The sequence below is a fragment of the Acomys minous genome, assembly GCF_964271855.1.
Source record: "Acomys minous genome assembly, chromosome: 20".
Lineage (NCBI taxonomy): Eukaryota > Metazoa > Chordata > Mammalia > Rodentia > Muridae > Acomys > Acomys minous.
In genome coordinates, this window is record NC_140502.1 from 13,091,785 (window position 1) to 13,119,233 (window position 27,449).

Consider the following 27,449-nt stretch of genomic DNA (forward strand, 5'->3'; position numbering starts at 1 on the left):
ATATGTTTCCTCATCTGTGCTATAGGAAGTAGCATTTACTTTGGCCAATCAGATTCTTCTTACATTTACAGTATGACTAATCGAGGAGAGATACGTCGGGACATGTTTGGTCTTAGCCAACCTCGCACAATAATTGTAATGCAACTCTCTTCCATGATACCTTCCCAAGTTCAAATGGAAGAAGCTTCAAACCAGTCATTGCACCAGTGACCATTAAATACAGAATCAGTTACTAATGCCTCTAAAAGCAGAAGATAAATGTGGTGTCAAACTAAAATACATTTAAATCCTGAAACAGATAACATCCTTGACCTACTCAGGACTGTGAGTTTCTAATAATTCCATTTAAATGTCCACTATGGTAGTGAAATCATGATGAGTTCACTCCTCCTCTTTCTCCTCCTCCTCGTCCTCCTTCTTATCCTCCTCCTCCTCCTCTTACTTCTCCTCCTCCTCCCCCTACTACTACTATTACTACTACTACTACTACTTCGAAAACACACTACATGTCATGTAAGGTAAGGTGAATTATCACAATGATTTATTAAAGAGTTCATCAGCACCTTTACAAACAGCCCGGAATGTCCTACAGTACCTCAGTCAGCCACAGTTGGCAAATTAAATCACAGCAACACCCAACGGGAACTGCTACAAAGTTAGGAACACTTCTGTCATTCCCACTCACCTCTTAGTTATGCAATTACTCCTACGCCTTCTCTGTCAGTTCCATGGATCTTTTTCTACACCAACTTCCCACTACCAAACTTGAACATATACTAACTCCTCTCTTCTCTACTGACTCTGACACTCAGACTGATAGCAAAGCACTCCCCTGAATTCTTGCTTCTGCAGGATTGTGACTCCATCCAGCACAGCTCAGACTCATTAATAAGCAGGGCTGTGAGAGAGCCAGCTCAAGACCTGAGGGCGAGGTCTGTGTCACTGTGACCTCACCTCCTTGCAGAACTGCAATTTTCTTTTCATCGGTAGTGGTGATGACAATGCTGGCTTTGGGAGACAGAATTATTTAGGAAACTTTCTGCAGTTGTCAATTAACAAGGACTTTTAAGAGTTCCTTGTGAGTATCTTCAAAAATAGAGTGAATTTTGGGAGGCAAAATTTTGGGGCACTGGAAGGTGTTAGTAACATTGGAGTAACATGCATAAGAAATTAGACTCTTTATATCCCATTGTACATAGACTTCACTTACTTTTTAAATACAAATCAACTTAGTTCTTTTAAAAATATTTATAACTACTATTACAGTTAGTATTCTTTGTATATTTTATATAAGCATATGAATTTTATTCAAGTGCACCCCTCAGTGTACAATTACAAATTTTTATATCTTTCCACCACTATCTTATTTTTATTTGTTCCTGTAAAGCAATTTTAACCCAGCACAATGGGCTACTCCAATTATGTCCAGATACCTTGTAGGTCTGTGTGCCCTAGGTGAAATGCAGACACACCTTTAGCAGATACCTTTAATAGGAAACAGTGAAGGTAAATTTAATTTGTAGAAGGAATTACCCATGTTTAAATGTGATATCTAATTGAGAGGCAGGCAAAGTGATGAATCAGGAAAAGAACTGACAGAATAGGAGATGCCTAACTTTCATAAAAATAGAATGGAAAGAAAGGCTACTGTTGGAAAACAAATTGGCAATTTCTTTAAAAATTGTAAATAGATATAACCTCATGATGCAGCTATATCACTCATAAGCATATGCACAAAATATGTTCCATCATGCTACAATGATACTTCTTCAACTATCTGCACACAAGCTTTATTTGTGGTAACCTGAAACTGGAAACTGCCTAGATATTCCTCAGCTGAAGAATGGATACTGAAAATGCAGTACATGCATACAGTGATATATTATTCAGCTATTACAAACAGTGGAAGCATAAAAATTTCAGGCAAATGATTGGAACTAGGAAAGGTCATGCTGAATGAAGTAATTCATACCCATAAACACAAACATGGTGTGTGTTCACTTATAAGTAGATATTAGCTGTCAAATAAAGAATAGCCCACAATCCTCTGAGTCAAAGAAGCTAAATAACAAGAGAGCAGTTGGGGATTCATGAATTTCACTGAGAAAAAGGAATAGAAGACATTTTGAGTGGATGCAGAAGGATCAGGGCTGGAAGTGGGAATGGGAGCAAGAGGGATCAGGTAGGGGAAAGATGGAGCTAGAGAGTACAGGGAAAAAAAGACTAGACTGGGGGCATATCTCTGAAACTCTCCTGAAGCACATTATCCATTTCTAGTCAGGCTGCCGTTCTTCTTGCTATCTGACCTCAAAACATCCCTTCCATTACTATCAAGACTTTGACTCTCCAAATTCAAATGGTTCCTCAAATTTTTATACGAGAAAGCCACTAACAAAACATCTTAAACTAACTTTATTAATAATCTACATCTCTAAATTATTTCTAAGTGTGGTGGTACACTCCTTAGTAGGCTCCAACAGAAATACCTGTCAATGATCAGTCACTAATATTGTATGTCCCATGAAAGCTCATTGGTTGGAAATTCATTCTTTCTGAGTCACTAATGGTGCCAAGATAGTTGATTCTGTAGGTTTTTTTTTTTGTGGTGCCCTTGACCCCTCTGACTCCTTTAATTCTTCTTCCTACTCCTTCACAGGATTCCCTGTCGGGAGCCGCTCCCGCCATTACAAGATGGCGCCGGCTTCCGACTTCCGGGTTCTCTTTGCTGACGCTGTTTTACTGCTTGCGCATGCGCAAGGACAGGCTGACTCGTTTTCACATCGCCGTCCAATCATTGGCAATATTATAATTAGGATCTAGACTGAGCACCAATTACAGACGAGCACGTCGCCTTGCTGGCTATTTAAGCAGAGCTCCGCTCGGGGTTTGGGTCTTTCTCCATCCTGCTAGAAGAGCCGTAACAGTAAACTGCCGTGAACAGAATCCTGAAGTTGTTGCGTCATCCTTTCGGCGGGACTGCGCGCAACAATCTGGTGCCGAAACCCGGGATTTGCCGAACCCCGAGGTGAAGGTTGCTGTGAAGGACCCCGACTGCTCGTCGAGACAGGATTCAGCGCTGGCAGAGTGAAAACCGCGGTACTTTTCTGCAAGGTATGACTTCCTGGGAGTGGGGAATCCCGTTTCTCGTTGTTAGTTTCGTCTTCTTTGTGTTTTGTTGTTTGTGTCTTAATTGTGGGAAACGGGATAAAGTTTGCGCTTATCCGCTGTGTGACCTTGAATAGTTTGGCCTTAATTCTCAGGTAAGATAACTGAGGCGGCCGTCCCGCTCCTGTAGAAAAAGGAGGTATGGGAAACCTTCAAGTGAAGCCGATCTTGGACGCAGTGCGGGCGCTGCTCCAGGAACGGGAACTGAAAATCCCAGATCGTGTGCTAAAGAATTTTATAAAGGAGGTTGATCGGGTGGCTCCTTGGTTCCAGATATCTGGAAACTTAACTGCGGGGTGCTGGGATAAGCTAGGGAATGATATTAGGGCGGAAAAAGAGAGGGGAACTTTGAGACCAGGAACCCTACCAGTTTATAAATTGATAAAATCATGCATTGAGGATGAGAACTGCAAAGAACAGGTAAGAGCAGGACAAAGAGCTTTAGCGGATCACCAGGATAGTCTATCAGAAGCAGAAAAGGAAACAGAAAAGAAAAGGGAAGCTAAAAAGAAAACCCGGGGAAAAGAAAAAATAAAAAAGGAGGAAGACCACGAGTCCAAGGACCACGAGTCCAAGAGAGAAAAAGACCAAGAGTCTAAGAAAACAGACTCCGTTAGACCTAAGTTGTATCCAACTTTGACGGAGTTTACAAATCTCAAGTTAGAGGATTCCTCTAGTGAGGAGACGTCCTCCGCAGAGGAAGAATCATCAGAATCAGAAAAAGAGGAAGTTCTAAATAGGGAAGACCAAGCCGAGCTGGAAAAGGAAGCAGCTAGATATGAGTCTGAAAGATACTGGCCTGACCCGCCTCCTTATATGATGGCATTCGGCGCCACCTCGCGCCCTAGTGGGAGAAAAGGGCATATGGATCAGTCACCAGTAGGAAAAGGATCTGGAACCTTAATTTCAAAAAGGGATAGAAAGAAAATATCACTGGCTTTCCCAGTATGGCAAGATGCTAATAATGTCCGTCAGCATACACCATTAGACTTTAAACAGTTGAAGGCATTAGCAGAGGCAGTACAAACCTATGGAATCGGAGCTTCTTTTACAGTGGCTCTGGTGGAAAGATTGACTCAAAATGCCATGACGCCAGATGATTGGTATAACACCGTTAAGGCATGTCTATCCATGGGTCAATTTCTGGATTGGAAATCCATTTATTTTGAATTATGCTCTGTGCAAGCCAATCAGAATATCGCTAATGCACATCCTCAATGGAGCTTTGACATGCTTACTGGACAAGGACAATGGAGACTTAATCAGACCACTTATCCCCCTGAGGTCTATGAACAAATTAATAAGGCTGCTGAGAGGGCCTGGAGAAGCATACCTAATAAAGGACAAGTAACAGGAAATTTAACAAAGGTAGTTCAGGGAGCTAATGAGCCATTTTCTGACTTTGTGGCGCGCATGATGGAGGCGGCGGGTAAGGTATTCCCTGATCAAGAAGCAGCTATGCCTTTTGTGGAGCAACTGCTCTACGAAAATTGTACTAGGGAATGCAGAAATGCCATAACTCCCTGGAAAGGGAAAGGAATAAATGCATGGATGAAAGCATGCAGGGAGATTGGAGGACCCCTAACGAATGCAGGGATTGCTGCTGCAGTGCTATCCGCACAAAAGGCAGCAAATATGAAATGTTTCAATTGTGGAAGGACAGGTCATTTAAAACGACAATGCAGAACTACAACAGCATCTGGTGGGGAAAGAGCTAATAAACAACCTGGGCTCTGTCCCCGCTGTCAGAAGGGGAGACATTGGGCAAATGAGTGTAGATCAGTCAAAGATATTAGGGGCAGGCCTTTACCAGAAAAAGGGGAAGAGGACTCAAAAAACGGAAGGAAGGGCCCCAGACCTCAGGGCCCAAAAATATATGGGGCTATGGAACACAATGGGGCCATGGAACGCAGGACACACAGATCCAGAGAGTTTGTGAGAGCCAAACCATTAGGAGAGCAACTAATGGATCAGCAGGACTGGACCTGTGTGCCACCACCAGAGCAGTATTAACCCCTATGATGGGCTGCCAACCGATTCCAGTAGATTTGGCTGGCCCATTACCTGAGGAGTCCGTGGGGCTCATTATAGGCAGATCGTCCACCACTTTAAAAGGTTTGATAGTGCATCCAGGGGTTATCGATCAGGATTTTGAGGGCCAAATTAAGGTATTATGTTCTTCCCCAAAAGGAATTAGTGCTATAGCACCTGGAGATAGAATAGCTCAGCTCTTGGTCCTACCAAGTTTACATCAGCTGTTTCCAGGCCAAAAAGCCCCTCGAGGGACAAGGGCATTTGGTTCGTCTGGTGGACAACATACTTTTCTGTCTCTAGAATTAGACCAACGGCCTATGATGATCTTAAAAGTAAATGGAAAAGACTTTAAAGGATTGTTAGACACCGGGGCGGATACCAGCATTATAGCTATGTCCTGGTGGCCGAAAGACTGGCCCCTTAATCAATCATCACAATCCCTACAAGGATTAGGATATGAAGAAACTCCTGCAATAAGTGCTATGGAGTTACATTGGAATGATACAGAAGGGCACCAAGGAACTTTTACACCCTATGTCTTATCACTTCCTGTCAATCTCTGGGGTAGAGATGTCTTAAAACAAATGGATTTTAGAATTACTAATGAATACTCTAAGCAAAGTCAAAATATGATGAAAAACATGGGATGTGTCCCAGGAAAAGGATTAGGAAAAGCTTTGCAAGGGAGGACTAGCCCAATATCTGTTGAGCAAAGATTAGAACATACAGGATTGGGTTTTTCCTAGGGGCCATTGGGGATGCCATACCTATACCATGGCAAACAGAGGGCCCGGTGTGGGTTCCTCAATGGCCATTGACCTCTGAGAAACTGTCAGCTGCAAGGGAGCTAGTGGCAAAACAACTGGCTACCGGTCATTTGGAGCAATCCATCTCTCCTTGGAATACTCCAATATTTGTCATTAAAAAGAAATCAGGAAAATGGAGATTGCTTCATGATCTTAGGGCTATAAATGCACAAATGCAAGTTATGGGACCTGTGCAGAGAGGTCTCCCTCTTCTGTCAGCCTTGCCTAAATATTGGAATATAATAATAGTAGACATCAAAGACTGTTTTTTCTCTATTCCATTGCACTCTGGGGATAGACAACGCTTCGCCTTTACCTTGCCTAGTATAAATCATGAGGAACCAGATCAGAGATACCAATGGAAAGTACTACCTCAAGGCATGGCTAATAGTCCCACCATGTGTCAGCTTTATGTTGATGCAGCCACTCGACCAATTAGGAAGCGATTTCCAAAAATTAAAATTTGTCATTATATGGATGACATATTGTTATGCCACCATGATGAAGCGTTATTGCATCAGGCATTTATTGCACTTTCATCATCCCTTCAAAAAAGAGGGCTAATTATTGCCCCTGAAAAGGTTCAGGAAGGTATTGTTGGGCATTTTCTTGGATCAAAAATTACTCCTACGAAAGTAATCCCTCAAAAACTTGCTATCAGAAAGGACGGATTACGGACTCTAAATGATTTTCAAAAGTTGATGGGAGACATTAACTGGATTCGACCCTCATTAAATTTAACAACAGCTGAGCTTAGACCTCTATTTGCTCTCTTGGAAGGTGACACGGCTATTACTTCGCCCAGAAAACTCACTCCAGAAGCTTCCAAAACCTTGCAATTAGTTGAGGAAAAATTAAATAAGGCTTTCCTGACCCGCTTTGATATAGCTAAACCATTTCAGTTATGCATTATTCCATCCCCTCAACAGCCTACGGCAGTGTTATGGCAAGAGGGTCCCTTGCTTTGGGTACATCCGCAAGCATCCCCTGGTCAAATTCTGAGTCATTATCCTACTCGTGTGGCTGCGATAGCCATTAAAGGACTTCAATTAGCAATTACTCATTTTGGCATAGAGCCACAATTAATTATTACTCCCTATACCAGTTATCAGGTACAAGTGTTATGTTCCACCGTTGATATTTGGGCTATTTTAAGATGCTCCTATGCAGGGAAAATAGATAATCATTACCCTAAACATCCCTTATTACAGTTTGTGATGCATCATGCTTTTATTTTTCCAAAAGTTACAAGGAATCAACCCATCGATGGAGCTACTGATATATATACTGACGGCTCCAGCACTGGGCTTGGAAGTTTTGTGGTGCAGGGTCAAGTGGTTCAGAAAGTTTTCCCTTTCACGTCCCCTCAGCTTGTAGAATGTGCCATTGTCGCTGAGGTACTCAGAACGTTTTCAGAGCCATTAAATATTGTTTCAGATTCTCATTATGTAGTTAGAGCAGTCCAAATTTTGGAAACTGTAGGATTTATTAATACTAAAAGTCAGGTGTTACAAGTCTTTCTGGATATTCAACAATCTATTAGACAAAGGACTGCTCCTTTCTTTATTCAGCACATACGGGCTCACACTCTGCTTCCTGGGCCCATGGCAGAAGCTAATGCCTTGGCAGACAAGGCTACTAAACAGATTTTTGTTAATATTGATCCAGTCCAAGAAGCTACAATTTTTCATACTCTTTATCATGTTAATGCTAATACTCTTAGATATAAATTTGGCATTTCTCGGGCTCTTGCTAGAGATATAGTTCTAAAATGTAGCAAATGTGCAGAGTTCAGACATCCCCCTGCTATAGGAGTTAATCCTAGGGGACTACAACCTCTTCATATTTGGCAAATGGATGTAACTCATATTCCAGCCTTTGGAAAGATGAAATATGTTCATGTCTCTGTAGACACATGCTCGGGGATAATTCATGCTACTCCCCTTGCAGGAGAAAAGGTCGCACATGTTATAGCTCATTGTCTAGAGGCTTGGGCGGCCTGGGGCAAGCCCCTACAAATCAAGACTGATAATGGGCCATCTTATACTTCAAAAACTTTTCAACAGTTCTGCCAAAAAATGCAGGTTCGCCACGTCACGGGCCTTCCCTACAATCCTAGGGGACAAGGTGTGGTAGAACGGACTCATAGTACGTTAAAAATGTTTTTACAAAAACAAAAGGAGGGAATAGGCCCCATTACTATGGGACCTAAAGCTAAAATTTCCCTTGTTTTATTTACTATAAATTTTTTAAATTTGGATTCTGAAGGACGGTCTGCTGCAGACAGGCACGTCAATCATAAAACATCCAGAGAAACAGTAAAATGGAAAGATGTTTTGGATAATCAATGGAAAGGACCGGATCCTATTTTAATAAGATCCAGGGGAGCTGTTTGTGTTTTTCCACAGGACCAGGAAAATCCTGTCTGGGTGCCGACAAGATTGACAAGAATCATCAGGACTGAAGATGTTATGGAATCCAGGAAGAATGATGAAGACTCCAATCAGGAACCTGATCTGTCTTCTTCTCCTCCCGTCCTTGACTCTTAGCCTAGCCATGAAATTATGGGCTGTAACAAAAACATGGCCCATGCCCATGCCAGTACATGCTAATTCAACTGTGCTTCCCCATTTTTTCTCCACCTCCTGTGAAGGAGAGATTCCCTGTGCCACTGCGTTTGGGGAAGACCCTAAACCATTTAATCAGTCTAATTTTCATTTGCTTGGTACTCTTTGCTTCTCATTTCATGGCTTCATGCCATGTATTCGACTCCAGCATGCCAACTTAAGTGCCTGGTTGGAACCACAGCAAATTGTTAACCCGAAGATTGATCTTGGTACAGGGGCTTCGGCTGCTGCTGTTCCTTTACAGTCCATTTCCATTAGTCTGGATGGAAAACAACATGTGCCAAATGTAACAGCTAGCACCACTGTTTTCACATACATGATTACTAGCCAAACAGTTATTCCTTTTAGGAATAATGTGACTTGTAAGAATGCCACTCAATTTAGAGCTGCACCCTGGTGTACTCCTGCTTATAGTTTTCCTCCCACGTTTAGAGACTGTCAATCTCGAGAGAGCTCAAATTCTCAGCTGTCTTTAGGGTTTCAGTTCTCTCCACCACTAGATAGATTTATATTATCTCATAAGGGCAATGAGAGTGGTATAGCTGGATGGCCATGGTTTCAATGGATATTGAGTAATGAGGCCAAGGCAACTACAGACTTGTCTGCTTTCTCTTCCTTTCGCCAGGTAAACCATGAACTTTGGAATGTAACAGCCTTACTTAAGACAGCTGGCACTGAGAATCAAGCTTTTAAATTGACTAATATAACCTATCACCAAAAGCTTTTTAATCATTCTTTTAAAGCCTCCCCAATTTGTACTAGACCCCCTTTTTTCTTTTTACTTGCAGACAGTAATGATACCGAGAATCTTAACTGTATGTCCACATCCTGTTTTTTGGCGGAATGTTGGAATGGCTCACAGTCATTGGCATTAATAGTCCGTCTGCCTACCTTTGTACCTATCCCTGTAGAGGCAGACCCTGAGAAATTTCCGATTATGAATCTCATTCGACAGGAACGTGATTTTGGAATTACTGCAGCCATTATAACGGCTATTACTGTTTCAGCAGCGGCAGCTGCCACTGCAGCCGTCGCTATGGCTCATCAAGTACAAACTGCTGAGACTATTAATCAAGTGGTGGAAAAGACTGCCACTGCCTTAGTAACCCAAGAGAAATTCAATGCTCATGTCCTGTCTGGCATGCGTCTGGTTAACCAGAGAATGGATTTAATACAGGAACAAATGGACGAATTATATCAACTTATTCAAACAAGTTGCATTTCTCATTATCAACATGTGTGTGTTACCCCTCTAAGCTATGATTTTGCTGTGTCTACTAAACAAAGTAGAATTATTTCAGACTATCTTGCAGGAAACTGGACGTTGGAAGCAGAAAGGCTATCCCGACAACTTGTCTTTCAGATTGCACAGTTGAATGGGACTCGAGCAGAAATCGTTACCTTCGGAGATTTTACTTCTTGGCTGCATTCTGCATTTTCTTATTTTAAAGAATGGATTGGTGTGGGAATGTTTGGTATATGCCTGCTCGCGGGTCTGTTCCTCTGTCTTTGGTTGCTCTGCCGTTTTAAAAAACAACAGTATCTGAAAAATCAAGCCGTAATTCAGGCTATGTTGGCTGTAGAGCAAGGAACTTCTCCCCAAGTTTGGCTTAGTATGCTCAATCGTTGAGACGCTGCCTGGACACACAGCATTCCTGAAGGGCACAGGTTCCCATTGCACCAGGATGCTGTTCAGTGCAGCCCTGTACACCTCCCAGGGCTCAGGTTCCCATTGCACGGGCTACAGGTGTACAGGGTCTCAACACACCTCCCAGGGCACAGGTTCCCATTGCACGGGATGAAGGTGTACAGTAGCTAAACTAGCCTTCTATATAATTAAAGAGGGGGAGATGTCGGGAGCCGCTCCCGCCATTACAAGATGGCGCCGGCTTCCGACTTCCGGGTTCTCTTTGCTGACGCTGTTTTACTGCTTGCGCATGCGCAAGGACAGGCTGACTCGTTTTCACATCGCCGTCCAATCATTGGCAATATTATAATTAGGATCTAGACTGAGCACCAATTACAGACGAGCACGTCGCCTTGCTGGCTATTTAAGCAGAGCTCCGCTCGGGGTTTGGGTCTTTCTCCATCCTGCTAGAAGAGCCGTAACAGTAAACTGCCGTGAACAGAATCCTGAAGTTGTTGCGTCATCCTTTCGGCGGGACTGCGCGCAACAATTCCCCAAGCCATGCATCATGTTAGGCTATGGGTCTCTGCATCTGTTTCCATCAGTTGCTGGGTGAAACTTCCCTGATGATAATTATACTAGGATCCTGTCTCAGCACATCCTGTAGGCAGGACAAATTATAGATCAAAGATTTTACAGCTGGGTTGAAGTGCCAAAACCTCTATTGGAAATCTTTCCTGGTTAGAGAAGATGGCTAATTAAGGCTCCATTCTGTCCATTGCTAGGAGTCTTATGTAAAGTCGCCTCATGGTGTCCTGGGAGTTTCCATTGCCTTGGCTTCTAGACTGTTTCAGAGATATGCTCCCGTTCTAATCTCTCCCTGTACTCTGTAGCTCCATCTTTCCTCCGCCTGATCCCTCTTGCTCCCATTCCCACTCACACCGGTGTCCAGGATCCTTCTCCATCCACCCACGATGTCTATCCTGTTTCTTTTTCTCAGTGAAATTCAAGAATCCCACACTGCTGCTTCTGTTACTTAGCTTCTTTGACTCAGTGGGTTGTTGACTAGTTATCCTTTATTGTACAGCTAACATCCACTTATGAGTGATCACACACCATGTTTGTCCTTATGGGTGTGGGTTACCTCACCCAGCATCATCTTCCCTTGTTTCAGTCATTTGCCTGTTAATTTCACGATGCCATTGTTTGTGATAGCTGATTAATAAAGCAGTGCATGCATGAAACACATTTTCTGTATTCATTCTTCAGTTGAGGGGTGTCTAGGCAGTGTCCAGATTCAGGTTACCACAAATAAAATTGTATGCACATAGTTGAACAAATATCAGTGTAGCATGATAGAACATATTTTCTTTATATTCTTATGAGTGATATAGCTGCATCCTGAGGTTACACCTATTTCAAATTTTTAAAGAAACTGCCAAATTGGTTTCAAAAAGTAGGCTCTCTTTCCACTCTATTTTCATGAAAGTTAGGCATTTCCTATTCTGTCAGTTCTTTTCCTGATTCATCACTTTGTCTGCCTCTCAATTAGATATCACATTTAAACATGGGTAATTCCTTCTACAAATTAAATTTACCTTCACTGTTTCCTATTAAAGGTGTGTGCTAAAGGTGTGTCTGCATTTCACCTAGGTCACACAGACCTACAGGTATTTGGACATAATTGGAGTAGCCCATTGTGCTGGGTTAAAATTACTCTACAGGAACAAATAAGATAGTGATGATAAGATATAAAAATGTGTAATTGTACACTGAGCGGTGCACTTGAATAAAACTCATAAGCTTATGTAAAATATACAGAGAATACTCACTATAACAGTTGTTGTAAATATTTTTAAAAGAACTAAGTTAATGTGTATTAAAAACAGTAAGTGAACTCTATACACAATGGGATATAAAGAGTTCAATTTCTTATGCATGATACTCCAATGTTACTAACACCGTCCAGTGCCCCATTCAAATGTGAGGCATCTTAAAAACACAATGCTTCCCGCAAATTCACTGTATTTTTGGAGCTTCTCACCAAGAACTCTTAAAAGTTTTTGTTAATTGACAACTGCAGAAAGTTTCCTAAATAATTCTGTCTCCCAAAGCCAGCATTGTCATCACCACTACCGATGAAAAGAAAATTGCAGTTCTGCAGGGAGGTGAGGTCACTGTGGCACAGACCTCGTTGAGCTGGCTCTCTCACAGCTCTGCTTATTAACAAGTCTGAGATGTGCTGAATGGAGTCACCATCCTGCAAAGCAAGAATCCAGGGGAGTGCTTTGCTATCAGTCTGAGTGTCAGAGTCAGTAAAGAAGAGAGGACTTAGTATATGTTCAAATTTGGTAATGGGAAGTTGGTGTAGAAAAAGATCCATGGAACTGAGAGAGAAGGCATAGGAATAATTTCATACCTAAGAGGTGAGTGAGAATGACATAAGGTTTTAAAACTTTGTCCCAGGTCCTGTTGTTTCTTACTATGATTTAATTTGACAACTATGGCTGACTGATTCTACAACAGGACATTGCAAGTGATCTGTAAAGGTGCTGATGGATTATTGTAATAAATCATTGTTAAAATTCACCTTACCCTACATGAAATGTAGTATACCTTAGTAGTAGTAGTTGGACGAGGAAGAGGAGGAAAAGGAGGAGAAGGAAGAGGAGGAGGAGGGGAGAAAGAGGAGTAGGAGTGAATTTATCATGATTTCATTCCCATAGTGGACATTTAAATGGAATTATAAGAAGCTCGCAGTCCTGATAGGGCAAGGATGTTATCTGTTTCATGATTTAAATGTATTTTAGTTTGACACCACATTTATCTTCTGCTTTTAGAGGCATTAGTAACTGATTCTGTATTTAATGGTCATTGATGCAATGACTGGTTTGAAGCCTCTTCCATTGGACTTGGGAAGGTATCATGGAAGAGAGTTGCATTACAATTATTGTGCGAGGTTGGCTAAGACCAAACATGTCCCGACTTATCTCTCCTCGGTTAGTCATACTGTAAATGTAAGAAGAATCTGATTGGCCAAAGTAAATGTTACTTCCTATAGCACAGATGAGGAAACATATTATAAAATATGTTTGGTATTAGTATTTGCTATTGCTAAGAAGACTTGCTCAGATATTTTCTGTTTGTCTGGAGTGTTTTCAAACTGTAAACATTGCCACTCTAAAATCAGGCTGTAATATAACAAATAGGTTATATTTGGAAGACACATTCTTTGGATTCTTTAAATTGGAGTTATAGGACTGAAGAAAGTAAAATCCTTTCAGGTTGTATATTCTATTTGTGACTGAGCTTGTAAACCTAGATATATAGTGAAAAAAAAAACCAAACACATAATCTGCACGTTTTGGATAAGGCTTGGTCTCCTTTTGTTCTGTGAACCCTGTATAAATAAAGAAGCGCCATGATGGAAGTCATTCAATGTTTCAGAAGCAGTCTGAATGACAGTCAGTCAGTCAGACACGCAGAAGTGATCTGACTGCTACTCACTCAGAGGTGCAAGAGCCACTGACCATCAGGTCTGACTCACTTTCCTCACTGACTCCTTATACCCTCTGCGGATCACACTGTCCGCAGTGAACAAACCATTCTGAAAGGGCCCCAAACATTCAAGGGTATCTCACATTAATTAAAAGGATTTTAGCCAGCTCACCATCCTACTCATAATAATTTCTACAGATACCAAGCCTTATAGACAATTTTCTTCTAGTTCTTGACTGGCTTGTTGACTGTCCTTGTGTGGCGTATCAGCATGTAACAATGGTGGGCTTTCTGGGATTGTTTTGGTCTAGTACTAATTTACAGTTTCTTCTGCTGGCTTTTTCAGGGGCTCTCACCCTACTTTTCTTGTGGGAATAGGGTTTGATATCCTAAGAGTGTTCTCCAACTTATGTGTACTGACCGGCAGTCCAACACATTGTCCTCTCTTTACTATCACTACTTTAGACTAAAACATGATGTCTGAGCTCAGTCAGTATCATTGTGCGCAAATATTGGATGAGATACGTTGGGTTAATACTCTCAAATGTATTTCCATGGATTTTATGTGCAGACCTCAGCTGCCAACAAAACTGCCATTCAAGGAAAACCTTAAACCAAAATCACTTTCTTGTTTTATTTCTGACCATATATCTCATTTCATAACCATATATCTCATGGAAATTTTCCAAGTGAAACATCACATGGAACACAGTAGAATAAAACAATAGTGTAAGACTTTTCTGGAGTCTACAAGTTTATAGAATTTTATGATGTGTATTTTGATTAATTAATCATGAACTGTTTATGGGCACATGTATTTGTTATCCTGTTTATGCTCTCAAGACAACACTGGATTATTAATTCTTCTTTCTTTGACAAAAAAAATTACTGTTGTTTTTTTTTAGCAATGGGCTGTTCTTAGCATGTATGTTTGTATTTTTCCTTCCTAAACAGATGTGACCAGTGTTCTACAAAGTTTGCAGTCACATTCAGATAATGACAAGTTATAAGCTCTTGGTCAATTTACAAAAATGTACAAGATTGTTATTTTTATTTCTTTTTTCTTTCATGTTTTGTTCTTTTTTATTTTATTTTGTTTTAGCTAACCTAAAAGTAGCTAGTTTCTTTTAAACCTCATTATATGTAGTGTTTTGGTTGATCTAACTCTTTTTCTTTTCACTTTTGCTCCCATTAACGTTATCTGTTTTAAGCACATTACTTATTCTTCTACTCTCATATTACATTTTATTTTCACACCGCCTCTCATGCAAGCTCTTTGTCACCATCTAATGAGCTGCATCACAATTTATTTGGCTCAAGACGTTTATCCCACATAAACAAACATGTGTTATAACCATAAGCAAAGAAACTACATTATGACAGAATACAGGCTAGTGATCTCTTTGGACCTGGAATAATTCACTTAATAGAATAATTTCTGTTTTGTTCAGTATCCATTCTCTCTGACGTACCAACACATAGAGAAAAAACAGCTAGTATCTGATAGTCACTAACGTCTCAGAATATCTCAAAATGTGTTTTAACTTCTTCACAGCTGCTTCTGCCTTATGGAGAAATGGAAGCACCAACCAAAGAACATGCATCTACTAGATCTAGGCCTTCAACATGCATGTGATGGATGCTCAGTTTGATCTTCATGTGGGTCCCCTAGTAAGTAGAGTGACTTCTGTCTATGGACTCTGTTGCCTGCTTTTGATTACTTTGCCTTATCCAGGCTGCCTTGTCTTGCCTCAGTGCATGAAGTTGAACTCAGTGTTTTTAGGAGAAGATGTACCGAAGGGTGTGTGTGTGTGTGTGTGTGTGTGTGTGTGTGTGTGTGTGTGTGCGCGCGCGCGCGTGTGCGTGTGCGTGTGCTTGTGCATGTGCGTGTGTGCGTGCGCTCCCCTTTTTTGAGGACAAGGGCAAGACAGATAGTGGGATGAGTATGAGAGGGAGGAACTGGAAGACAACTATTGAGGAGGCTATGATCAGGATATAAAGGAAATATATAAATTAAAAACAAATTTAAAAATTCAAAATTATAATTTTTGTCATAATTATTAAAGTGCTTTTCCTTTACACTTTTATGAGCAAATATCAACAAATTCTGTATGTCCTGCCTCATGTTTGTTTTTTATTGTTTCTCACTAACCAACATCAAATCATCTTGTATGATTCATATCATGTGGAACTTTTTGTCTCTTCTTCCATCACTATGTATATTATAAGTATTGAACAATCTCACAGTAAAACAATGCAAAGTAACCATTCTTCTAAGGAAGTTCTGGAAGAGGTGATTTTATGTTTCCCTTCTGGCTTTGTACTCAGAAGTATAAAGGACCCTCTGTTTCAGTCTATCAATGGCTCTATGGATTGGTGGATTCCTCTTTCACCACAACCTGAAATCATTGGCACTTATTCTTTAAACCAGAGATATTGTGTGGACATTCTCTAAAGGAAATTGTAAAGAATCACAAAATGAGCTTCTGGAATGTGGCAATCAAAATTGTTTTCTTATCGCAGACAACCACTGGAATTTTGGGAAATTTCTCTCTTATCTTCTACTATCTAGGTCTTTACTACAGAGAATGCAAACTGAAGCCCACAGATTTGATTCTCATGCATATAATGGCAGCCAATGCTTTGACCATTCTCTCTACAGGAGTTCCCCACACAATGGCAGTTTGGGGATTGAAGCAGTTTTTAAATGACTTTGGATGCAAGTTCATGTTGTACATTCAGCGAATTGCCCGGAGTGTGTCCATTGGAACCACATGTCTCTTGAGTGTCTTCCAGGCCATGACAATCAATCCTAGGAAATCATATTGGACAGATCATAAAAGCAAAGCTGAGAAGTACATTGGATGCTGCATATTTATCATCTGGGTCATGTATTTGTTGATAAATTTCACTTTCTTTGTGTACACATTTAGCAAAAGAAGTACAAAAAATGTGACAAGAAAGCGAGACTTTGGATACTGCTGCACTGTAGGGCGTGATGATATTAATGACTCCCTCTATGCAGCATTGGTGGTGTGTCCTGAAGTCTTCCTTTCTGGGCTCATTGCGTGGTCCAGTGGTTCCATGATTGTCCTACTGTTCAAACACAAACAGATGGCTCAACACATCCGCAGCACTCATAACTCCAGCAGAACTTCCCCTGAGTCCAGAGCCACCCATAACATCCTGTCCCTCGTGTCTCTCTTTCTGGGTTTTTATACTCTATCCTCCTTCTTAAGAGGCTGCATTGCTCTGTTGCCTAAACACAACTGGTGGCTGGTGACCATCACTCCCTTCATTTCTCTTTGTTTTCCCTCTTTTGGACCTTTTGTCCTTAGGAATCATTATTCTGTCATGCCCAGACTCAGGTTGTTCTCGATGAGGAATAACCTTTTTTTAATTATATCTTAATTATTTAAGTGATATGCCTTGCTCTGTATGCAGTGGATAATTCACACTCTTTCCTCCATAGGTCAATACAGAGACTTAACTAGGGGGGTGACACTTTGTCTTTGAAAGGTTGGAAAGATGACCAAAGAAGTGTTTCAACTTGTTGAAGTAGCAGCTGACACAGGCTGGCCATATTGAGTCTCATATCCATCAACTTGCAGCTGGGAGAGTCTTCTTTTTGGACATCTGATAAGCCAAGGGGTCAGCAAGAACTCTGTCAATAATACTAAGCTTCGTGTCATGTTCATTCTGGCAGGGCAGCTTGGATGCTTATGGCTATCATGGCCAGCTTTTAGGGACAACATTCTATCTGCAAGGAAAACTGAAACCATGTCCGGCCATGAACTTATTCTTCAGAAGGCTGTATTACCGTCACAACTTCTAGAGACTGCACCAGTCCTATCGAAATTAAGAGTAATGTCAGTCACCACCTCTTACAAATATCTATCCAAAAGAATGATAGTTTTGACATGACTTTGAAGTTTTTGCTAATATTTTAGTGATTATTTTTATCATCATGCTTATTTCTTTTACTCTTTATTTGTCATTGTTCTGTCTTCATTGGTTTAGCATCATGATAATGCTAACATCAGCAAAAGGATTTGGAGAAATTAATACAGCTATTACAGGTGTCAGTTTTGAGATTTGGTGAAAAGTCAAAAATTGGAATTATGATTATATTGAAGTATTCAAATCATGGGCCTATACACAGTGAACTCCATTTCATACCATGGAAATATTTGAATATGGAGTATCCTTGCTACTTTATTTATTGTAGCAATGAAATGGAGTCTTCCTTTCCATAAACAGGAAAATCCAACATTCAATACTTTTCATATATAAAATGTACTACATCATCTACAGGGAAAGTTGGAATCACGACATGTGTAGAAAAAATGATGGACTGATAATGGATCACATTAAGCCAGGTCACACAAACTGAGGAAGAAAAAAGTCCACATGTTCTCCAGTTGTTTTAAAGAAAGAGATCCCAATCACTTAATTTCACTAAAAAAGACTCAGGAGTTAGGATGCTGGGGTAAAACCTTACTCACTCAGAAATGCAGACAAAGCACCTAACTAATTTACTATTCAGCTCATGTCCCAGATGGAAAAGGCCAGCTAGGTCACATGACATGCCAAGAGCAGAAAGCCAAAAGCTTAACACTAAAGAGCTATTTCTCCTTCTCCATGCTGTCTCTTCTTTAAAGTTTTCTTGGAATTATTTTATATTTGTACATATACATTTATATTATTACACATATATACATTAGATTACCTCTGACAAGAAGAACCGTAACACAATCAAGAATTGTATAAATGTTACATTCTTAGTGTTTGGGCTACTTGTATTTGTCAGCCTTGAAGAAGACATCATTCCTATCTTGGAGCATCTATATTTCTGAACAAAAATCAATCTCTGTCACATATTGTCATTATCCACTTATCACACCTATAGAGACCTAAAACCATCTTAACCCATAAAGAATTAAGCTTCATTGTAAAACTAAGCTACCTGGTGTTCAACTCCCTCAGACACTTGAGAATTCAGTTCCCATTCTAACTTTCAATATGCCTAGAACTCTTCCAGATATTTAGATGTTGAATATAATGTTGTGTGATGTAATGTCTGAGCCTGTATTTGGATATACCAATATATGATGAGATTCATTATTTTGTGGTACTTATATGTTCTAATAGCGAAGATCAAACATCAAATGCTATGCTTCTTTCTCCCCGTCTTGGCAAAGTGCATGGCTGTCCAGATGGATAGAAGCTGTGACCCTTTTTTTCTACCTGTCTATTTTACACATTTAATACATACATTCCCAATGAAAAACCACATCTCATTCTTTACAGAAATAAACAAAAATAATTTTAAAATTCATATGGCATTACAAAAGACCCTAGTTAGCCACAGCAATCAATATCAATGCTGGGGAAGATACCATTCAAATCTTAAGAAATATTATAAAGACATAAATACACAGATGTAACAAAGGGACAACATTGAAGACCCAGCCATGTGTACGTATACCTTCAGCCATTTAATGTTTCAATAACGTGCCAAAAAAGTATGATGGATCAAAAAAAGCATTGTCAACAAAGGGCACTGTGAAAATAGAATTTCCACAGTGAAGGAAATGACACTATATTTGTATCTACAATTCTGCACAAAAATTAATCCCAAATGGGAAAAGTGCCCTAAACATTGTAAGACCCCCAGCACGGTGGTCTTAACGTGGAGACCCCCACCAAGAACCAGCGAGACCAAGGTTTCGGTTGCAACACGCAAGAGGCTTTATTGCAGGGGGGTCGGGTACCCGGGCGTCTCAGTCTCTGGAGAGGCTGGCACGCTGAGCGAGTCTTTCGGGGGCCTTTTATAGGGATCTGAGCGGGAAGCGCGGGTACAGAAGCGAGAAGCATAGTTACAGGGCTCTGATTGGTAAATTTAAATGAGGCGAGGTCATGGCCCGGTCATCAGATGGGCTCTGGGAACAGGGAAGTTTACCCGTTCTCTGGGCCAGGTGGCCAACCATAAATATCTTGTTTGACATGATTTGAGGTTATGGCCCGGTCATCAGATGGGCTCTGGGAACAGGGGAGTTTACCCGTTCCCTGGGCCAGGTGGCCGACCATAAATATCTTGTTTGACAAGGACAAACTGTTTCTGTTATTTCAGCATGTTTCCATTTCTTTCCTCTGGGCCCCAGGCCCCATTTTATCCCGGGAACCCATTATTCTAGTCTTGCCTTGCAAGATAGCGTTACTGTTGCTATGCTTGCTATGGCGGGTGCACAGGGGAGGGGGTCTTATAACATGAATCCCAAAACATTTAAAATGCTATAACAAAGTATAGACAGGAACTTACATGTTATAGCTCTATGGAAGAAGTTTTTGAGTAGAACAACTTTTCCTTAATAATTAAGAAAAACAGTTTTCTTTTTATTGGTTAAAATTATTCTTTGGTATTTCATATGTATATATATTTATATACATACTACACTATTGACATCCTGTTCTGTTGCTGGTGTGATGCTTTCAAAATCAAACAGTCCATCAATGTGCAGTAGTTCTTCTGCTCATTTGACAAGCACCATACGGAGAATCCAACAGGATTTGAGTGCCATGCTGTCTGGGAATATGGAGCTATCCATCCTCACAGAATATGCACTTCAATGAAATTATAGATATTCAATATAATAAAGTTATAATACTATTTAATATTATATATGTACATATTAGTAATTCTCAAGTCCATCAACTTAATTAATGGTCAAGTTTAACCATTTATACTTTGGGATATTTCAATAGCAGTGGTGACTTTGCACACGTACCCACTTATACATATGCACAGGTTTGAGGAACCCAATGGACAAAGGCTTCCCCTGAGGGACTATTGTATATAGAGGGGACACAACTTCTTCTCTAAAGCCAGAAATACGCAAAGGATGAGCCAGATGTTGGCTTGAGCAGGCCTTAAGGGGATGCTGTCTGAGTACAAATTTTTCCCTCACTAAGGGCTTAAGGGTAGATCCCAAGGCAGCTGTGTGCTTGATATTTGATATTTTCCTTGAAATATCTTGTGCACAAGTGTTTGCTTTAGCTTCTCAATGACTTTGCCTCATTTTATGATTGTCTATTATCATAATTTATAAAAATAATAATAAACAATAATAAAAATAAAAATAAAATAATAATAAAATATTATTATGTTCACTTCTCCTCTCTGGAAAACTCTAAATAAGGTGCTATGTATTTTAATAAGCTTGTATTCCATAAAACATAGCTTTTGTAAGACACTCTGACCCCTTTATGTATCTCTTTTTCTTCTGTCCGCTAAAATTAATCTAGGTCACACAGGAACATACAGGATAATGCATAGAACCCCAAAAACAGACTCAAGAAATAAATAAAAAATATACAATATTTTAAAAGCTACTACATGGAATTGTTATATCATTACCTATAGATATTTCCTTCTGATATTTTTTATTCTTTGGAAAGTTCTTACATGTGTATAATAAAATAGGATAATCAATCTATCCCTAATTGTTCATTCCTATTTCTATTTGTATCTCTCTGAACATCTTCCCTGCGACTTCAGTACACACACACACACACACACACACACACACACACACACACACACGGAGGACACAGTAGATGACACTAAACTCAACAACTTTATTTTCCTACAGCTTATATATCCTGGTAAAATCTTTCAAGCAATATTAAAAATTACATCTTTTTTGTTTTCAAGACATGGTTTCTCTGTGCTGCTTTGGCTGTCCTTGACTCAATGTGATTGGATCCTATGTTTCTTCAAATCAACAATTACAATGAGACATGATCATATACCTTATGTATTACAAGTGAAAAACAAATTACTCCCAAGAACCCAAATACACTCATATGTAAGCAAAATATAATACATAGACAAAATGTACGCAGGCCAGATATGTTTTTGTCACATGGTTTTATTTACTACAAATGTGGGAAAAAATGCAGGCTACGATCATTTTATTATTCATCTTACAATGTAATCTTATAAAGAAAAACTCTTTAAAGAATCATGAATCTAAACTTTTATATAGAAAGCAATCAGCCATTGTACCTTTAAACTATCAGGATGCACATCTATATTCTTTAAATTTTCTTTAAATAATTTCAGAAATCAAAGGGCAAAAATAGGTATACGAAGTTCTTAATCAATTTTTGTCACAAACCCAGCTTTAGCAAATGAAGAACATTAGCCAGTTCAAGTCAGGATGACATTCTTCCTGCTATCTGACCTCAAAAAATCCCTTTCATTAGTATCAAGAGTAGGCCTTTCCAACCTCAAATTGTTCCCGAAAATTTTATACAGGAAAGCCACTAACAAAAAATTTTAACCCAACTTTATTAATAATCTACATCTCTAAATTATTTCTAAGTTTGGTGGTTGAATCATTTGTTGGCTCCAGCAGCCATGCTTGGAAAAGATCAATCACTAATATTGTATGTGCCATTGACACTGCCCAAGGAGGGGCTTGAAACCCCACTAGTGTTTTCATAAAACTCTAAGAATATGTGGGAAGTGGTGATCATGAGCGCCACAAGCAAAATGACAGTCCACAAAAGCTTGAGGTCCTCAGAACACATAGCCCTCGGGGCTCTGCCTCTCAGATGCACACCCATAGCGACGGTGCTAACAGGTGGCCTGCATTCCATTAGTTCCAAGCTGTTTTGCCTTTCCTATTGTATGACCCCTAACAATAAGTTCCCCCTCATTTTCCTCTTTGATAAAGCTCTAAATATAATTAATGCTGTCATTAAATCTGAAAGTATATGTACATCCATTGGAGTTGTAGAGCCCAAGAGTTGCTACAAACCCTGAAGAGACATGTTCCCTCTCACTGAACAGTTATAAATTAAAATTGCTCATCAGGGAGGGAATGAGTCTGTAGAAAAACGTCAACATGTGTGAATAGATTTCCTTTTCTTAAATCATTTTCACTTCATATGTTTATGTAACTGACAACAGTATGTATGCATACAATATACAGGCAATTTCCTCGGAGGGCAGGAGAAGGCATTGGATTCCATGGACCCTGAGTTACAGGTGACTGGGATACATTTTCTGGCTTCTGTCAATCAAATCGTTGTCTTCTACAAAAGCAGCAAGTGATCTTGTCTAAAGAGCCACCTCTCCATCTCCTAGACATAGTTATGGATCATAATATATTGTTTTGTTTTTTTTTTACAGATCAGTAGGTGTTTAGTGATAGAGATTCTATGTGTAATATAAGATACAATTTCCTCAAATATATCTACTAGTATTTAAGTTTCTGAATTACACATCTAAGTAACGTTTGTATATTAAATTTATATTAGTTACCATTAATTAATCTTATGTGTTTGGGTGTTTGTCTGCATGTATGTCCATGTAACAGATGCATGCCAGGGACACATAGAAGCCAGAAAGGACCTCAGAGGTGCAGGAACTGGCATGAGAGGTGGCTGTGTGTCACCATGTGGTGCTGAGAAATAAACCTCAATACTCTAGAACATCAGTCAGTGCTCTTAGACACTGAGCCATCTTTCTACCACATAGCTTAGTTAATTTTATAGACATACGACAAAAAATAGTTAATGAACAACTTGATAGACTTGCATTTGTTCATGGTTTTAGATGTGATGTAAAAGGTTCCTCTAGCCACCGTGCTTGAGGAGAATACTAAGACTGTAGGGACCAGGCCCGGCTGGGCTGCCTGCCTGTCTTGCTGTTTCATGTCCTGTTTCTAGCAGCTTCCATGTCTGTGTTTCTCTTGGTTAGCTAGTCATGTTTAGTGCCCTGAGAACGCGCCCCGCCCTTCCTGGAGACTTGTCCTCCTGTGTGCAATCACCTCTTGAGGGATTTCACCTGGGAGGAGGATTCCTGTTTTGCTGCCTATAAGAAGACTCTTTGGAACTCTGGTAAGGAGAATAATAAACCACCACCACGGCTGCTGCTCTCTTAGCAGGAAGGACCCTCGGTATTTTGTGTGTGTGTGTGTGTGTGTGTGTGTGTGTGTGTGTGTGTGTGTGTGTGTACGAGTTAAATTCGAAGTCCCTTGCCCTCGACTCGGTACCGCGGTGGCGCGAGCACCACAAAGACAATAACTATATGTGGATGAGGAGTCTCTTCGCCTTTTTATTGATAGAAGATTGTAAGAAGAAGGGACCGTGCATCATATATAACATCTGAAGTCACACCATACTGTCCTGTGCAAGATAGGAGGCCATACACATTCTGTATTTTATAATATTTTCCCTGCATTACCTGAGAAAAACATTCAAAATATGCAACTGTGGGTTTTGATTTACTTTTTTTACATAAAATTAATTTATTTTCCTTACATCCCACTGGAGTTTCTCATCCTTCCTCTCCTCTCAGTCCTTCCTACCTCTTTCCACCCTGTCTACACCTCCATTTTTCTTAAGAAAAGGAGAGGCCTCCAATGGCTATCAACCAGCATCAGCACATCAAATTGCAGTAAGCCTAAGGGCATCCTCTCCCATTGAGGTAGACATGTCTAGACAGAAGGAGGGTAAAAGGAGGAAAAAGGTCTCAAAAGCAGGCAATAGAGTCAGACTCAGCCCTTTCTCCCACTACTAAGAACCACCCAAGTAGCTCATAGACAGATGTGCAGAAGGCCTTTGTCAGTCCCATGAAAGCTCATTGGTTGGAAATTCATTCTTTCTGAGTCACTAATGGTGCCAAGATAGTTGATTCTGTACATTTTCTTGTGATGCCCTTGACCCCTCTGACTCCTTTAATTCTTCATCCTACTCCTTCACAGGATTCCCCAAGCCATGCATCATGTTAGGCTGTGGGTCTCTGCATCTGTTTCCATCAGTTGCTGGGTGAAACTTCCCTGATGATAATTATACTAGGCTCCTGTCTCAGCACATCCTGTAGGCAGGACAAATTATAGGTCAAAAAATTTTCAGCTGTTTTGAAGTGTCAAAACCTCTATTGGAAGTCTTTCCTTGTTAGAAAAAAAATGGCTAATTAAGGATCCTTATCTTCTATTACTGGGAGTCTTAGCTACAGTCACCTTCATGGTTTACTAGAAGTTTCCATTGCCCTTGGCTTCTAGACTGTTTCTGACATGGGTTACCATTCTAGGCTTCTCTCCCTGTACTCTCTAGCTCCATCTTTCCCCTACCTGATCCCACTTGCTCCCATTCCCAGTCCCACTCCTGTCCAGCATCCTTCTCCATCCACCCAAGATGTCTGTCTTATTTCTTTTTCTCAGTGAAATTCAAGAATGCCTCATTGCTCCTTCTGTTACTTAGCTTCTATGACTCTGTGGATTGTTGACAAATTATCCTTTATTTTACAGCTAATATCCATTTATAGAGAGCTCACACTATGTTTGTGTTTATGTGTATGGGTTACCTCATTCATCATGATCTTTACTTGTTTCCATCATTTGCCTGCAAATTCCATAATGCATTGTTTGTAATAGTTGATTAATAAAGCACTGTATATATGAACTGCATTTTCGGTATACATAGTCCAGTTGATGGGCATATAGGTTGATTCCAGTTTCTGGCAACCACGAATAAAGCTCCTATGAACAGAGCTGGACAAATACCATTGTAACATGCTGGAACATATTTTGTGTATGCTTATGACTGGTATAGCTGGATCATGAGAATAGATCTATTTCCAATTTTTAAGAAACTGTCAAATTGGTTTCCAATAGTAGCCTCTGTTTCCTTTCTGTTCTCAATGAAGTTAGGTACATCCTATTCTCTCAAATCTTTCTCTGATTCATCCCTTTGTCTGCCTCTCAATGAGATATCACATTTTCACAACGGGTGATTTCTTCTCCAAATTAAATTCATCTTCATTGTGTCCTATTAAAGGTGTCTGCTAAATGTGTGTCTGCATATCAGCTAGGTCACACATTTTTATGAGGTATTTGGACATAATCAGAATAGACATTTTCTGTGTTAAAATTACTCCACAGGAACACTAAAAAAGAGATAGTGGTGGAAAGATATAAAAATTTATAATTGTTAAAAAATTATAATTTTAAACTGAGGGGTACACTTGAATAAAACTCACATGCTGATATAAAATATACAAGGAATATTAACTACAACAAATGTTATTAATATTTTTAAAGAAACTAAGTTGATTTGTATTAAATAAAAGTAAGTGAAGTTTATATTGAGTCAGATATAAGGACTTCAATTTCTTATGCATGTGACTCCAATGTTACTAACACCTTCCAGTGCCCCATTCAATTTTGAGGCATCTTCAAAACTCAATGCCTCCCTAAATCTGTGTTTTTGGAGCTACTCACAAGGAACTCTCAAAACTCTTTGTCAATTGACAATTGGAGAAAGTTTCATAAATGATTTTGTCTCCCAAAGTCTGCATTGTCATAACCACTACAGATGAAAAGAAAATTGCAGTTCTGCAGGGAGGTGAGGTCACAGTGACACAGACCTTGCCCTCAGGTCTTGAGCTGGCTCTTTCACAGCCCTGCTTATTAATGAGTCTGAGATGTGCTGAATGGAGTCACCATCCTGCAGAAGCAAGAATCTAGGTGAGTACTTTGATATCAGTCGGAGTGTCAGAGTCAGCAAAGAAGAGAGGACTTAGTATATGTTCAAGTTTGGTAGTGAGAAGGTGGTGTAGAAATAGATCCATGGAACTGAGAAAGGTATAGGAATAATTGCATAATTAAGAGGTGAGTGAGAGTGACGGAAGTGTTCCTAACTTTGTCCCAGTTCCTGTTGGTTCTTACTGTTATTTAATTTGCCAACTGTGGCTGACTAAGGCTAAGACAGGACATTGCAAGCCATTTGTAAAGGTGCTGAAGGACTATTGTAATAAATCATTGTGAAAATTCACCTCAGCCTGCACGACATGTAGTGTATCTTAGTAGTAGTAGTTCTCGGAGGAGGAGGAAGGAGAGAAAGAGGAGGAGGAGTGAACTCATCATGATTTCATTCCTATAGTGGACATTTAAATGGAAATATAAGACACTCATAGTCCTGGATAGGTCAAGTATGTTATCTGTTTCTGGAGGTAAACATACTTTTATTTGACACCTTACTTATCTTCTGCTTTTAGAGCCATCAGTAACCGTTCTGTATTTTATAGTCATTGGTACAATGACTCGTTTGAAGTCTCTTCCATGTGAACTTGGAAAGGTATCATGGAAGAGTAGTTACATTGATAGTATTGTGCAATGATAGATAAGACCAAATATGTCCCAACCTATCCTTCCTTGCTTAGTCATACTCTAAATGTAAGCAGAATCTGAATGACCAAAGTAAATGTTTCTGACTTTATAGCACAGATGAAGAAACATTTAGTAAAAGATGTTCAGTATTAGTATTTGCTATTCCTAAGAAGACTTGCTCAGATATTTTCTGTTTCTCTGGAGCGTTTTCAAACTGTAAACACTGCCACTCTAAAATCAGGCTGTTATATAATAAATATGTTATATTTGGAGGACACATTCTTAAGAATCTTTAAAGTGGAGTTCTAGGACAGATAAAAGTAAAATCTTTTCAGGTTATATTTTCTATTTGTGACTGAACTTTTAAACATAGACATATAACGAGAAAAACCAAGCACATAATCTGTACCTTTGGAATAATCATTAGTCTGCTATTGTCTGTGAACCCTGTATAAATAAAGAAGAAAGTACTTTTCCTTGTCGAAATAGGGTTTGCTGTCCTAATGGTGTT

At 39.8% G+C, this 27,449-nt stretch overlaps 2 protein-coding genes across 2 annotated transcripts; both read left to right on the forward strand.

Annotated features, from left to right (window-relative positions):
- Positions 1-3,306: 3,306 nt before the first annotated feature.
- LOC311591062 (endogenous retrovirus group K member 10 Gag polyprotein-like) lies at positions 3,307-5,178 on the forward strand (the record flags this gene model as incomplete). The annotated part of the gene is made up of 2 exons (XM_084770430.1): positions 3,307-3,585; positions 3,706-5,178. 2 exons carry the CDS (start codon positions 3,307-3,309, stop codon positions 5,176-5,178), a joined length of 1,752 nt encoding a protein of 583 aa, XP_084626556.1.
- Positions 5,179-16,235: 11,057 nt separating this feature from the next.
- Positions 16,236-17,304, forward strand: LOC311591412 (vomeronasal type-1 receptor 4-like; the record flags this gene model as incomplete). Its single annotated transcript, XM_084770979.1, has 1 exon — positions 16,236-17,304. One exon carries the CDS (start codon positions 16,236-16,238, stop codon positions 17,166-17,168), a length of 933 nt encoding a protein of 310 aa, XP_084627105.1. The 3' UTR covers positions 17,169-17,304.
- Positions 17,305-27,449: the final 10,145 nt, after the last annotated feature.